The sequence below is a fragment of the Marmota marmota genome, unplaced genomic scaffold, assembly GCF_001458135.2.
Source record: "Marmota marmota marmota unplaced genomic scaffold, marMar, whole genome shotgun sequence".
In the NCBI taxonomy this organism is placed as follows: domain Eukaryota; kingdom Metazoa; phylum Chordata; class Mammalia; order Rodentia; family Sciuridae; genus Marmota; species Marmota marmota.
Genome location: NW_026000245.1, coordinates 117803 through 134639, shown reverse-complemented (window position 1 = coordinate 134639; position 16837 = coordinate 117803). Strand labels below are relative to the sequence as shown.

Here is a 16837-nt window from a genome sequence, read left to right as displayed (position 1 = left end):
CACTTTCAAATTATATAAAAGGGGACTGTAAAATGAGAAGGGCATGTATTGTGTAGCACAGAAAATATTTTTAAAGGCATTCTTTGTTGACAATTTGTGGTACCTCCTTTAATCCTAAAATGTTCTTATGGTCATTATGAAACATATTTCCCTTCCTCTCTTTCTCAGGCAGATTTACATGATCTAGCCACCTAACAGCCAGCCAGTGATATCAGAAGCCTAGGGCTATATAGCTGAAAATAAGTGAAGAGGATGATCAGAAAAACTGAGTGCCATGAAACAAGTTTGTGTTTATTTTATGACCAATTGAATTCTCCACACCCTCAACCCCCCTTTTTTATTATTATGAGCAATATTGCCATTATGATACATTATGATAGCTATAAAAGTGAAAGGATTAATTAAAACAGTAATTATCTGATAAGACTAGCATACCTTCTAACCTAATTTAGGGCAAATTCATCTACTTCAACTAAAAATACTGGACAGGGAAAAGAAACATGAATAATGAAATAATAATTAACCCTGCAGTTCTTGTTTCCACTATATATTTCTAAGTAACCTAAGGTATCAAATAAAGAGTCATAGTATGTTTTTAACTTTTATTAACAAGAGTTTTGAGTACAAATAAATTTAACTTGACATTTAGAAAAATGATTTACTCTAAAACTTGTCCATTAAAAAAAAACCCTATTCTGTACATTTTAATCTCCAATTTTAATATTTAACACCATAATGTTTTTAAGTCTACAACCCAATTTTAGGTTTAATTTTAATAATTGTCTTATTGCATCTGGTTACAGATATCATGTAGAAAAAAAAGCAAGATGCTAATTAGAATAATCTGAATAAGAAAACTTTCCCAAAAGCCTTTATAAAGTCTTTTAAAATAAAACATAAAAATTAGAATAGTTTTGGCAGAAAATTAGCAGTTATAAACAAAATTATTACATAATATTTTATCAAGAACTGTATTATAAATACTATTATGCTTATTACACATATTAGAATGATTTGCAATGTAGTAAATGCAGATGTAGAAAATCTAAGAAAGCTTTTTAAAACAGTTTAGCACTCTGGGGAGTTTCTGTTCCCAATAAATGACAGGAACACAATTTATAAGATGATAGGTGGTACATCCTTTAATTAGAGGCCTAACCACATAAAACATTAGTCATAAAATGTTATTCTCTACTAAGCATTTGTAACATCTCCAGATACACTAGTAATTCTTTCCCCTTATCAGTATACATGCTTAGCATCAGAAACCATACTATGAGCAAATTATACAGATAACTCTTGAAATAATAGCTCACTTTGGAATAACTGTCAAACTTAAGTTTTTATTCTTCTGGACACACTCTTTCCTCCAATCTTCATTTTAACAGTGTTTTCTCCTTGAATGGTGATATACTATTAAAACCCAATCATACCCAGCATATTCCTTTGCAGCTGAAATGAATTACAAATAACCAAAAGAAAACCAATGCATTTCTACAGAAAACTATCCAACCTACTCTGCAGGGCAGAAGCTCTCTCCACCCCCCAACAACAACAACAACAAAACAAAAAAAAAAAAAAAAAAAAAAAACCACCTTTTATCCAAGGCTGCTTTAAAACTAGTCCTGTAAGTCCAATTAGTATTATACTATTATTGTCTCCTCAGTGTGAGGGAAGTTCAAATCTTAAAAAGTATTAAAATTTTCAAATGACACTACTTTCTGTAAACATAATTGAGTTGAAAATCTTTCAACTCAAGATTGAGTTGAAATGAAGTTTTTTTCTATTTCTTGTATTTGATATGAAATCTTACACCCAGTCACTGAGATATAAAGAATGTATGAGAACAAGTAGAATTACACTGTACCCAGGTCTCTGGGGAGAAATGCCAGAGGAGAATGGTCCACATAGAAACTGTATTCTGAAATTCACCTAAGATGCTACAGAATTGTAGTTAAGTGATTTCAGGATATTGTAATTGAGAAATGAGTAGTGTTTAACAGAGTACTTTCAGAGGAATGGGAAGTCCCAATGTTGTCACAGCTACCACTCAAGAACAACTCAGCCTTGCCACTTAAGATAGGGACCTTCACCCCTATCCATAGAAGGCAGGCTTCTACATGGCATCAGATTTCTACCACCTGGACTCTACCTTTCTCACCACAGAGTTTTTCACCCTTAATTTTCATTCAGTAATCAGTGAGAAGATTATATTTATCTGAGAATCTAACCAAAATAAATAGGGATAAAAGTAGAAAACAATTTCCAATGAAGTAAACTTCCCATACAGCTAGTTTAAGAGGTAAAACATTTCTAAGTAAAAATAAAATAAGAGAATATTTTTGGTTTCATTCTAAAAAGCTCTCTTCATTCCTGGCAAACTACTATGTTGTGTAGATATAATGTACTTTTAAAAAAAATCCTTTTTTTTACTGTATTTAACTACTTGAAATCATTCCTTAATAAGGACCTTTTAACATTAAAAAGTCTAAATGTTTATCATAAATACTGTATTAAAATATTTTAATATTTACAATTTGAAAAAATGTATACTCTAGTCAGTCATCTCAGTGCTACTTCTTCAATTTCATCTTCTACAGAATCAACTGCTTTTACTGCTGGTTTATTGTTTGCATGTTTTAATCGGTGTCTATTTGGATTAAAACTTTTTCCTTCACCAAGGAAATAGTCTTCATCTTCATCATGTTCTCTACCCCTGCTGCTTTTATCTCCAGGGAGAAAATTTAGAGACTCAAAGTCTCCTTTGCTGGCAGCCAGAGAATTTGGGTCACTGCTTTTAGAGGAAATGGGACTGCTGCCACTAGTACCAAATAGCTGTTCCATCAGATTGGCTTTTTTTTCTTTTCTTGCAATGAAATCTGCACTGTCTTTACTAAGGTCTTCCATACTGTTTTTTTTTAAATCCAAAAGGCCATTTTTTTGGCTAAATGGATTTGACTTCCCTGGTGTTTTTGCAAATGAAGGCACATAGCTACCAAATGCAATCTCATTTGGAGAGATTTGACTTCTAATAGTTCCTGAATTCCGACCCTCTCCTTTTGGAGTAAAAAAACTTATGTCTTGCAATTGATGCCCATTAAATAATCTCTCTGAGGATTCAGAGAACATGTATGTTTTGGAGATTTTCTCTGAGGAATGCAGTTTTGATCCAAAATCAGGTATTAATGGCAAAAGAGGACATTTTAGATTCTGAGAATCTTGAAGTTCTCTGTTGATTTCATTCAGTTTAGCAAGTAGCATTTCTCTCTTCAGTCTTTCTTCTTCTTCCTCTTCCAATTTATCAATACTTTGAAGTTCATACATTTCCATTTGGTAGCTTCTAGTCTCCAACTCAGGCTCCTCTTCTCCCTCTTTCTGCTTTTCATTAAGTTCTTCTCTTTCCCACTCTGTATGAAATAAAAAATTACAAACTGAATTTTATAGCAATCAGTATTTTTTTAAGAAGGGAAAAAAACCTACCATATTTTATAATACAACCATTTTTATCTAATTTTAGTATTAAAATAGGGTTCAAATGGACATCATAATATTTCACTTCTATATTTGTTTTTCGAGAATAATATATTTAATGTATACTTCATTTAAGAATCACACTTATAGAGAAACTTGTTCTTCAAAGTATAGATAGGGAAGGTTCTCATTTATTTAAATAACTAATATGATGCCATACATTTTAAGGTGGGTGACAGGATGGATGCAATCGAGCAAAGAGTTTTAAAGTTAAACCCTTGGATGTCATATCTTGAGAAGGGCACAATACCACTTACATAGTGTTCGACAGCAGATGCGTACAGGCACTAGGTATACAGTTCACTCTTAAATAGTTTTTTGGCTACTCATGGCATTTTCTATAATTTTGAAGTTATTTCCCAAATTAAACATTAAAAATACTAAAGTATACAAGAATACCACAAATGTGATAACTTCAGTAAATGGCATACATTCTCATTAATGTCAGAGATCAATCCATATAGACTCAAAAAAAAAAAAAAAAAGATAGTCAAAAGGACAAAAACAAGTGACAGTCTTCTGCTATTTTATTCCTTTTCCTGTTACCTAGATGGAACTGACCATAATACCTAATTTTCTGTTCTGTAGTTAAACATGTGAAAGCATCTTGTTCTGTCCATTAGCCAACAGTGATGTAAATATGGCTTCTATTTCAATAGTTACACAGTGTTTACAATCACTGGGTCATGATTTTATGTTCCATGAATTTCCATGAAAGAAAATGAAAGAAAAGGGATTTCTTTATAAGCAGATACTATACAACTAATGGAAACAGAATACATTCAAAAGATTATAGAGTTGAGCTGAGGCTGTAGCACAGTGATAGAGCACTTGCCTAGCCTGTGCAGGCAGGTCCTAGGTTCAATCCCTAATGTAACAAACAAATAAATAAAAAATCCCTCTTGCCCATACTTTTATGACATTTAATAAAGATGAAAATGAAAGTATTCTTGAACTTCATTTCAGTAACTAAACGTATAGGAGTTATTTCACTAAACTTCTACATAATGATTGAACATATTCAAGATTTACTTTGCAAATTAAAATCAAATAAAAATTGCAAGGATACATTCAGGTCCTCGTATTTCATTGATTTTTACACTTAAGCTAGTCCATGGTACAGAGTCCCAAGGCTGAACCAATAAAGAAAGCTATTTTTCAGCTATTTCTTCATCAAGTTTTAATTCATACACAAAGAATTTTCCCCCTTCATTGAGTTGTTTCATCTGAATTTTCTGAAGGTAACCTGTTTTTATTCTGTAACCCCAAATAGTGAGTAATAGTCAATATATTTATTTCCTTAATAACTTCATTCAAATGGTTGTGACTCCTGATATACCACTGCATCAACCTTTTCTTATTCTGTAATCAATTCATGGTTCAGCTGGACAATACTAAGGGATCCTAACCATTTCTTTCCCAAGGGATGCTGATTCATTACTTGCTTAAACAAAGTCTTTTTCTTACCATTCTTTAGTTTCTCTATCTCCTGTTTTGCAATTTGCAGTCCTTGATCTTTAATGCATTTTTCTTCTTTGTTCACAATTGGATTTAGAATCCCTGCTTCTTCATGCTTATCTTGCTCTTGGAATTCCAAGTCCTAGTATACATTTTAAAAATGTAAATTTACTTATAGAAAAGGGGAAATACTATTTAAATATTATAGATTTCTCTTTCATTGTTAGAAATTAAAGCAAAATTTCATCTTTAATGAATCAGAAAATCACAAGTTATCATGCTTTGAAAGATGCTTCAGAAACACATAGGATTATTTCTTACTTTAAATTTTTAAAGAAGCATTTATAAGTGATATCAAAACCAATATAATGGAAGCAAATCCAACATCCTGCACAAAATTCTGAAAAAAAAAAAAATAAGTTGCAGAAGCATCTTCATACATTCTCACTACAAAATGTTAACCAGATTTTGTTCACAAACAATTATTAAACAATTATGGTAGCCAACTGAGACATATGTAATTTTTCTTAATAAAAATAAGCTATCTTTATTAGTAAGATTCACTTTCTTTAAGAACAGAATTCCCTGAGTTTCGACAGGGCACAGGGGCTGCTCTGTTGGATACTACATTTGCTAGCCTCCCTTGTACCTAGACAAGACCAAAGTGGGTGAGCAGAAGTGTGCATGCAACTTCTGATCACATTTATAAAACAGCTTGCCCTCTAACTTGTTTATTCCCTTTTTTATAGAATGGTAAGCCAGTTCCAAAAATACAGAAGGACTATACTCTAAAATGCAAGACCAGTAAAATAGAGTGACTACCACAAACAAAGCTGTATATACCACCAATCCTGGACAACCCATTTGACTTTAGTCTATTAAAAGAGAAGGGTATTTGTTATCCTACTTTGACCACCATATTTCTCAAAGCAAGTTAACCTGCACTCTAACTAAGCTATCACTTGCTGAGGTCTTTTAACAGTGACCTCAGTCTTAAGAGGCTCAGGCTAAGAGCTTTAGAAACTTCATAATTAGTCATCTTTATAATCCTGAAAATCACTCCCATTTTAAAGATGAGGAAATTGAGATTGAGACTCTAAGGAGTCAAACAACTAAAATGTTAAGAGCCATAATTTTTAAAGCAGATCAAATTCTAAAGCTATATTCTTTTCACAATACCAGGCTGCTGATGCTCCTGATGAATCTTTTTAATACTTCTTAAAAATACTTTAAGAATTACTCCATTATTCTCTACCATTTTAAAGACATAACATGATCTGGTCTCAAAGGGTAAATACAGGAAGAAACAGCAAGTACAACTTATGTATCTGAATTTTTCTAAAACAAAAATGAAATTAAAAAGCTAGAATACACCAAGGAACCAAATCAGTCCATTTCTGATTTATACCTTAAGAGATGTCATACACTGGGAAACTTTATAAGGTACAAAAAATATAACATTATATGAAATGTTCTGGATCCCTGAAATATTGTTTTTTTGAATTGTAAATATTAAAGACAAAACCCTCTTAAAGGGATCTGCAAGTGATTTAATATGAAAGTCCTTTTAAATGATACTCTAAATTCCACTCTTAATTTGAATGGTATGTCAGATTCCATCCTTGTTCAGCATTCAGTTAACCCATAAAATTCTCAGGCCCCAAAATATTACATTTAGTCAAGTTCTAAAAAAAAAATCACTTGAAACCTTTAGTTTGCTATTAAAATAAATAAAAGCACTGAGGGTTTTCTAAGAATATATAAGCAGATAGAGAAAAATGTATTCCTATTATCCTCAACCTAGAAGGTATGATCAATCTCTCTGTGAAGCAACTGAAAAATGCAATGTAAACTAACTAAATTTCAATCCAAAGAAATTTAATAAAATGCACAGTTGTTACTACCTCTTTCTCTTTAAAAGGCTAGTTGAATATTCATACAGATATAGTACTAGGCTCCACCACTGAATTTTTAAATGTTTGATACTATGTTTTTAGGGACAACTTTAAACCCAGAGTTTGGCGCATAATCAAATATGGCTGAACTCACCAAAGTAAGACATTCTGGTTCCTCCCATTTATTTTCACAAATCATCATTGTTTGTGGTGTTACAGGTAATTCTTCCAACTCACAGTCTTCAATGGTTTGTACTTCTTTTGTACACAAGTCTGTAAAATCACTCTGGCATGCAGCTACCATGAAAACAGTACAAGAATTTTTCTAATCCCACTGAACAGTGGTAAGATACATAGAATTCCACTGGTATATATGTTAATCTAAATGAGATACTGCATGTTTTGCTCAGCCCAACAAATGCACATTATTACTATTTTTGTTTCTAAGATTTATAGGCAATTATGGGATTGGGGGGCAATTCTCACTGTAAATTCTATTACTTTTTACAAATTTTTTTTGGTCCTGGAGATTGAACTCAGGGGTACTCAACCACTGAGCTACATCCCCAGACCTATTTTGTATTTTATTTAGAGACAGGGTCTCACTGAGTTGCTTAGTGCCTTGCTTTTGCTGAGGCTGGCTTTAAACTCATGATCCTGCTGTTTCAGCCTCCTGAGCCATTGGAACCACACCTGGCAACGTTTACAAATTTTATGTTTTAAAACTCTCTCAATTCATAGAAGAAATATACTTTCATTTAAAAAAATGCTAAATATTTATAAATGAAATGTCTGGTATTTAATCTAGCAAAAGCAGCAAAAAGCAGATAAAATAAAATTCTCTCTACTTTGGGTATGTTTATATATTTTCGCATGATTCAAAAATTACTATAAGAATTTTTCAAAACAGCATGTTACTTAATTTTAATAACCTCTCTTCAGGAGAAAAAACTGACAAGGATTTCTGAAAATTAACTATAACGAAACAAACTAAAAAATTGAATTGAATTTAAATGTATTTCAATGGGGTTGTTTATTGTTCTTTCCTTGTACTTCAAAATTAATTAATTTTATTAATAAATAATAGCTACAGGGGCTGGGATTGTGGCTCAGTGGTAAGGTACTTGTCTAGCATGTGTGGGATACTGGGTTCAATCCTCAGCACCACATAAAAATAAATAAATAAATATATTGTGTTCATCTACTACGAAAAAATATTTAAAAAAATAAATAATAGCTACAATATCAGTTTTCAACAATAATGTCTACTATACCATTCTTCCTTGGTGTAATTTCTTTTTCTTTCTTTAGAAAGGACTTTGGCAGGCGATTAGAATATATGTTTTTTATGTCCAGTTCTCTCTCCTTTTCCTGAAAACAAATCCATATACAATGAAGTGAGGGTGTGTGTCACTTTGCCAATCAACATTTTCCTTAACAAACTGAAATAAACCTAGAGTTCAGCTTCCTTTTTTAACTACCAAGTAGAAAAAAATGTCTCTAGCACATTTAGATTAGGGAAGAGTAATGCTTTTTCCTATGAAGTCCAATGTTCTTGACCATTTTGGGACTATGACTCTGAAAATTTGATTAACAAAAAGAAAATTATGTAAGATAATAAATGATTTTGCACAATTCTGCACAAAAATTCAATCCATCATTGATCATTAGATAAAATTAAGAATATGTGCTTTAACAACATTAAATAATTTGAATGATTCTTCTAAACACTATGAAAATCATGTGACCTTGATCTTCTGAATTTGACTTATTTCACTTAACAGAACGGTTTCTAGTTCCAAGCATTTTCCTGCAAATAACATAATTTTATTTTTCTTTATGACTGACTAAAACTCCATTGTGCATATATACCATATCTTTATACATTCATTCATTGATGGACACCTAGACTGGTTCCATACTTTGGCTATTATGAATTGTGCTGCTTTAAACAAGGGTATGGGTATATCATAGGAAAATATGTAAAAGTCATAAATTAATTCTTTAGAATAAATACTGAGGAAAGGTGTATTTGGGTAATGTGGTGGTTCCATGCCTAGACTTTTGAGGAACCATCATACTGATTTCCATAGTGGGTTATACTAATTTACAATTCTACCAACAATGTAAAAGTAGAACACAGATTATTTAACCAGGCAACAAAAATGCTAGTTCTTTCTACAGTTTTCTTCCAGGATTTAACAATTATTTCACATTATTCTTACTGCTTTACTTTGTATAATTATATCAAAACATTTTCTATCTAAGCACCAAAGATAATAACAGAATTTTATAAATTATACCATACCAACCTAAAAACATGAATAGTAAGAATGTTTTAAAATATTGGGTTTTCATCAAGTTTATATTACAGAGAAAATAATGCCATTTAATGTGTAAAGTGCTTACTTTTAATTTGTGATACAGTCGTTGTAACTCCTTTTGAAGAACTTTGTTTTCATCCTGAGCCTCATATGCCCTTTTCCTTTCAGCAAGCAACTGTCGTTGAAAACTGTTAGTACTTAGCTCAAGGTTTTTCGATAATTCCTAGGTGTACAAACATATTTCAAAAACAGTATTAATTAAAAGAACCCAATAGTAAAACACAGCACTTAGAGGTGTCAAAATGATGTTTTTAGTGATTCTAATTTTAGACATAAAATTAGGCTGGCTGGACTTGGTCTTCATGAACGTAAAATAAACTGGGAAATAGATTTACCAACAATTTAATAAGATACCTACTTAATTATTTCTTTTAGCATTTTTCACAGTGATTTGTAAATATATTCTTAAGCATTTGAAGCACGCACACATAGAGCAAAAAGATAGCCAAAGAATGGGATAAGAAGCATAGGCTTTCAGAAATCACTGCTTAGGCAAGGTGCAGAGGACAGAACACATCTCTAGATAAAAACTACAGCTATTACCATTGTCTTTAAATATCTCCCATGAAGTTTATGAAAGTATTTAGGCTAAAATATTTTCTTTTAAAATAATATGTCGGGCTGAGTTGTAGCTCATTGAGAGAGTGCTTGCCTAGCACATGTGAGACACTGGGTTCAATCCTCAGCATCACATTAAAAAAAAAAAAATATATATATATATATATATTATCAAGATACCATTCCTAACTCTGAATGGAAAAAAAAACATGCTTTGTATATGCAAAAAAGTATTATAAAATCACAAAGAACATGCCTGTAATCCAAGTGGCTCAGGAGGCAGAGGCAGGAAGATAGTAAATTCAAATTTCAAAGCCAGCCTCAGCAACTTAGCAAGGCCCTAAGCAACTTGGTGAGACCCTATCTCTAAATAAAATATCAAAAAGGGCTGGGGATGTATTCAGTGGTTTAGCACCCCTGGGTACAATTACAGTATACTTTAAGATATTATAAAACTACAAATAAAATCAGAAAATAAAACAGTCACAATCCCATTATCCTGTGATCATGATTGTCAACATTTTAGTGTACATAATTTATGACTTTTACATATTTTCCTAATATAAATGCCTAAGCCAGCAGAATTTAATATAATTTTTTAAATGGAATACTTTTCTATCTTCTTGTAGTAACTTGTAAGTTCTGCTATTCACCACTAATGTGTTCCAATTTTTTCTATAGTGAATATCCTTGCATATATAACTTCAAACATATCTTTTATTATTTCCCCAGGGTAAATATTAAGAAAGAAATTTTCTTGGACTTTACTGAAATTAAGAATTCTCCTCTTCGAAAGAAACTGTTAAGAGAATGAAAAGATAAGCCATAGTCTGAGAAAAATATGTACAAATCATATGCTACAGTACATATCAAAGAAAAATGTATATGTATATATGTATGTGTTACAAAATTCAGTAATTAGAAACTAAACAGCTCAGTTTAAAATGGAGAAAATATTTGAATAGATAATTCACCACAGAATATATAGAGACAAGCACAAAGAATGATGCCTCAATATCATTCACCATAATGTATGCAAATTAAAGCCACATGAAACAATATTTACTATTAAAATGTCTGAAACTAGAAAAACTAAGCACACAAAATGTTGGCAACGATGAACAGCAATCAGAACTCATACACTTTGGGTTGAAATATAAAATGGCATAATCATTTTGAAAAATTGGGGCAGTAAACATATACTTACTATATAATAGTCATTTCACACTTAGGTCTTACCCAGAGAAATAGAAGTCAATCTCCAAAACTTTTGCATGAATGTTCATACTACCTTCATTTATAATAGTCCCAAACTAGAAACAACACAAATGTCTACCAACAGGTTAGTGAATACTTAAAAAGTGGTATATTTCTATTATTCAGCAATAAAAAAAGATGAACAATTAATACATGCAACAATATATTCAAATCTCAAAATAATTTTGCTGAATGAAAGAAGCCAGGCATTAAACAATGCATACTGTATGCCTCCACTAAATGCAAATTAATTTATAGGGACAAAACAATGAGCTAAGTATAGGTGATAGGGATTGGTAAAGGGACAGCAAACAAAGGGACATTTGGAGAATACTACATATGAGAAAAGGCAGTGGCACAGCAAAAGAAAGAAACAGCCCATCACTTGCTGCCCGATTCACAACCAGGGGAGAGGAAGTTTCCCCTCTGCAGGAGGAAAAGTAAAAATCCCAGCAAACTGTCAGCTCAGCCCAAATAGCAAAGGCACATGAAATATGCACAGTAGTAAGGTTTTGGAAAAGAAATTCACTGCATTTAAGATGGAAACTTCAGGAGACATCTTGAGAAGGGATCTATTATTTGAATTTAGACTGTTTTAGGGCTCAGAATCCTTGCATATTCCTATCCTTGGGACCCACAAACAACTCATGGCATTGGCTCTGCTGGTGGCTGCTTCCTAAGCCAGACTTGGCTCAGTGACACAAAATTTAGAGTGATATATGGTGGGGAATGGATGTTGAGGCATGGAAGTGAACTGAGTGCCATCTCTAAAATCAGGGAGATGGGAAGCCTATCCTTAGACCAGAGGCACTGCCACTTATGTTACCCAGCTCCTATTATGAACTATTCCCCCACAATATCTGTCAAGCACTACAAAGAATGGGGCACACAGCCTAAGAAGGGTCAGAGAGGAACTTTGCCCAGCACTGGCTATATTCACCTCTCATTTTCTCCTGCCAGTATCTCTTGCCAGGGGTGATCCACTTACCCTTGATCCCTGATGGGCACTATTAAGAAAGTGAGGGGAGGGAAGAAAAGTCCTTGTTGTTGCCCTGTTTCTAGATATGCACAACTGCATGGGGGATGGGGGTTTGTCTGTAGTCCCATTCCTAGTGGGCATGCCCACAGTAGCAGCCAAGAGGAAAAACAACCATTTCATCCACAGAACTAATGAACACAGAAAAAATTTTCAACTGCAGGAAGCCATCTATGAATTACATGAGGGTCTTCTCTCGTATGGTAGCCAGGAGATTTAGGTTTGGCATTGAGAATTATTTATTGCTCTCCCAAGGCAATAAATTGCCCAATGCATGTGACCTTTATCTCCAGTCTGCTAGGAAGACACCTCAGGAGATGGGCATAACCAATTGGGAACTGAATAGCCCAACTTTAAGCTTTTCTTTTTTTGGTGAAGAACATTCTATGGAAGGCCTTTGATGTTTCCTGATATAAATAAAGCAGGTGTGGGCTCTATTCCAGAGTCTGTAAGTTCGATCTATCCGACCAGCTTGCCCATCCTGCCCCAACTTTTGAAAACTACTGTGTTCTGTGGTTTTTTCGTCATTCTATTCTTCCTAGCTTTTATTTCTCAGCCAGTCTATTCCACTGAGGGGAACCCCATTTCCACCACCCACGTGGGATGTGGGCAAGACTCAACAAAATACTAGCAAAATTAATTTAATGATATAAATCAAGATCATATGCCATTATCAAGGTGGTTTTCATTCCAGGAATGTAAGAATGGTTCAAAACATAAATCAATAAACATAATACATCACATAAATAGAAGGATAAAATAATATCATTTTCAACAGATGAAGAAGCATTTGATAAAATTCAACATCCCCCTTTATGATAAAATGAGCTGAACGAAATAGATTTAGAAGGATCATACCTCAACCAAATAAAGTCTATATGATAAACCCATAGCCATCATCATACTGAATGGGGAAAAACTGAAAGCATTTCCTCTAAGGTCAGGAACAAGACAAAAGTGTCCATTCTTATGGCTCTTATTCAATATAGTACTAGAAGTTTTAGCCAAAACAATCATTCAAGAAAAATAAACAAAATGCATACAAAAAGGAAAGAAGGGCTGGGTGTGATAGCACATGCCTATAGTCCCCACAACTCAGGAAACTGAGATGGGAAGATCACTTAAGTCCACTAGCTTGAAACCAGCCTAGACAACACAGTAAGACCTAACCACAAACAAAAACTAGAGCACAGAAAGGAAGAAGTCAGTAGAAAAATCTAGAATTCCCCAAAAGACTGTCAGAATTGATAGATTCAGTAAAGTAGCAATAGGCAAAAATAATGTGCAAAGATCAGTACTTTTTCTATATACCAATAATTAATATGCTAAGAACTCCGAGAGCAACCTCACTCACAATAGCCACAAAAATAAGATACCTAGAATAAACCTAATAAAGGAGGTGAAAGACCTCTACAAAGAAAAGTATAAACACTGAAGAAACTGAAGATGACACTAAAAGATGGAAGGACCTATATGTTCATGGATTGCAAGATTCAACACTGTTAAAATGTCCATAGTGCCCAAAGCCATCTTCAGATTCAACACAACCCCAACAAAATAAAAATGACATTCACAGAACAAGTAAAAACAATCCTAAAATTTGTATGAAAACCCATATTTTGTATGAAAAGACCCCAAATAGTCAAAGCAATCTTGAGCAAAAAGAACAAAGCTGGAGGCATCACAATATATGATATCAAGGCATTCTACAGAGTTATAGCAACTAAACATCATGGTATTGGTATAAAAACAGACATATTATAGACCCATGAAACAGAATAGAGAACCTACAAGTAAATCCATACAATTACAGCCAACTGATTTTCAAAAAAAGGTGCCAAAAAATACAATGAAGAAGACAGCCTTTTCAACAAATGATGCTGGGGAATCTGGTTATCCAGTGTCCTAATCCCTCTCATCCTATAGAAGAATCGACTTAAAAAATAAATAAAAAACCTTAATATAAGACATAAAACCCTGAAACTACTAGAGGAAAACACTGGGGAAACACTTCAAAATAACTAGAATAGGGGCTGGGGATGTGGCTCAAGCGGTGGCGCGCTCGCCTGGCATGCGTGCGGCCTGGGTTCGATCCTCAGCACCACATACAAAGATGTTGTGTCCGCCGAGAAATAAAAAATAAATATTAAAAATTCTCTCTCTCTCCCTCCCTCTCTCACTCTATCTTTAAAAAAAAAAAATAACTAGAATAGGCACATTTTCTTGCTACAACTCCCAAAGTACAGGAAATAAAAGCACAATTGACAATGGGATTATAGCAACTTAAAAAGCTTCTGAACAGCAAAGAAAACGGAATAAAAAAAAAAAATAACCTACATAATGGGAGGAAACATTTGCCAGCTATTCTTCTCAAAGAAGGTTAATAGTCAGAATATATAAAGAACTCAAAAAACTTAAGAAAAGTAATACAACTAAAAAATGGGCAAATGATCAAAATAGACATTGCTCAGAAAAATACAAACAACCAATAAATATATGAAAAAATGCTCAATATCTTTAGTCATAAGGGAAATGGTAATCAAAACTACAATGAGATACCATCTCATCCCAGTTAGAATTGCTGTTTTAAAAAAGACAAAAATAACAAATGCTGGGAAGGATGTGGAGAAAAAAGGAACCCTAATATCCTGTCAGTAGGAAGGCAAATTAGTAGAGCCATTATGGAAAATGGTATGGAGATTCCTCAAAACTGAAAATACAAGTATCATATGATCAAACTATCATAGTCCTGCTTATATATGTAAAAGAAATGAAATTGGAATACAAAGAGATACTGCATGTACATTTTTATTGCAGCACTGTTCACAATTAGCTACAATACAGAATCCACCTACATGCCCATCAACAGATATATGGGTAAAGAAAATATAGAATACATACCCAATGGAGTATTTTTCAGCCACAAAGAATGAAATCCATTTGCAACAAAATGGATGAAATTGAAGGATGCCGTGTTAAGTGCAATAAGCCAGACACTGAAAGACAAGCTACATGTACTCTCTCGTATATCACATTTTTAAAAAAGCCAACCTGAAAGCAGAATAGTGATTACTGGAAACTGGGAATGGTTTGTTGAGAGAGGAGTTAAGGGTGGATGAAGGGTAGATGGAAATGATGAATTTATGCTGTATGCATATACAGAAATATCACAGTGAATCCTAAATGGTAATAAAAATAGATATTAAAAACTTAATGACAATAAATACAGAATCTCAAATAAAATAAACAATCAAATAACTAAAAATGAAATGTAAGACATGAATCTATTTATAAACTATTAAATGAATAAGTTGGAAAAATAAAGACAAAAATGAACTTCTGAATAAACATTAAATTCACAGGGTTTTGAAGGTAAAAATCCAAAAAATTTTAAGAAACAGATATAGCTATCTTTTATAATTTGAATAAAAGGAAGAAGAGGAGGAGGAGAAGGAAGAAGAATGATGATGAGGAGGAGGACTAGGAGGAGGAGAAAGACCTATAAAAAAAATCATTCTTGGTGAGAATTTTTATAATTTTTTTTTTTTTTTTTGGCAGTGCTGGGGCTTGAACTTAGAGCCTCGTACATGTTGGGCAAGTGATCGACCACTGAGCAACACCCCCAGCCCAGAATTTTTATAATCTTGATGTCAAAAGTGTATAAGAGGAAGATGGCGGCGAATAGAGTGCATCACCCCCGTGTACCACGTTACTGCGCAGGTGAATAACGAGTTAGAACGGCCAAAAGCTATCTTGTTAGGAATTTCCAGCAAAATTGGGGTGCACCGAAATCTAGAGGAAGGATTTCCATCACCCGAGGATCGGTTACTGGGGCTCAATCGCGAGTGAACCGTGCGTCCGGAGATTCAGGCTGATTTATCGACGGCCCGCCCCGCTGCTAGAGACTGCGGCGCGCCGGGAAACAGCGTGCCAGCAATGCAGAGGAACGGTGCTGCAGATTCTGTGGGGTCCTGCCGGCTGTGCTCTCACTGTGCGTCGGGCTGAGTTCTGGGTTTGAGACAAGGGAAGGAAGCGGTCCAGTTCTGTCCTCCACACCGGACAGCCCACCGAGGAAGCCAGCAGCCACCATCTTGGAGAGCTGACGTCACCATCGCCAGTTTCAGACAGACTGCAGCAAGTTCAGCGATAAAACAGGTGTGTGTCATTTAGCACATCTCCCATACAGCGGGGAAATCACATAAAATCTCTCCCCAGCTTTCCGGGGGCGTGATTAACAGGGTGAGTGTGAACAGAGGCGTGGGGAAAGGTAAAGGCACCTGACCTCCAACTCCCCCCCTCCCACCAGCGGCGAAAACAAAACTTGTTTCGCCAGCTCTCGGAGGAGTGGCTATCGGAGGGAATCAAAACAATAGGGGCCGGTTCCCAATAGCCGCGCTCCACATCCAAGAAACTGCAGGCCTAGAGTATAGCTGGAACTGCCGAGAGGTATCACACTGGGGAAGGCCTGGCTGGCAGGAGAAGCGACAAGACTAGAGACCAGGAATAAACCTAAGCTAAGGGGTTTTGAGAGACACGGGGGGGGGGTGGGGGAGGAGGAGGAGGTCGCCTAGCGACTGGATTTGTTCCTACAGGCTGGAGGGCAAAAATCTTGGTCCGGAAGGCACAGCAACACCTACTGGAAGTGAAGAAAATAGAAGCCTAACAGTGCTTTTTTGCTTTCTTTCTTTCTTTTTTAATTTTTTAATCTTAATTTTTTA

At 34.3% G+C, this 16837-nt stretch overlaps 1 protein-coding gene across 1 annotated transcript in view; it reads right to left on the bottom strand.

Annotated features, from left to right (window-relative positions):
• Nucleotides 1-1659: 1659 nt before the first annotated feature.
• Nucleotides 1660-16837, bottom strand: part of Lca5 (lebercilin LCA5) — a 37601-nt gene continuing 22423 nt past the window's right edge. The window contains exons 3-7 of the mRNA XM_015506604.2: nt 9294-9431; nt 8159-8255; nt 7039-7181; nt 4999-5131; nt 1660-3407 (exon numbers count right to left, since the gene is read on the bottom strand). Coding sequence (XP_015362090.1) covers nt 2563-3407; nt 4999-5131; nt 7039-7181; nt 8159-8255; nt 9294-9431 — 1356 coding nt within the window. The 3' untranslated portion in view covers nt 1660-2562. The remainder of the gene's footprint in view (nt 3408-4998; nt 5132-7038; nt 7182-8158; nt 8256-9293; nt 9432-16837) is intronic.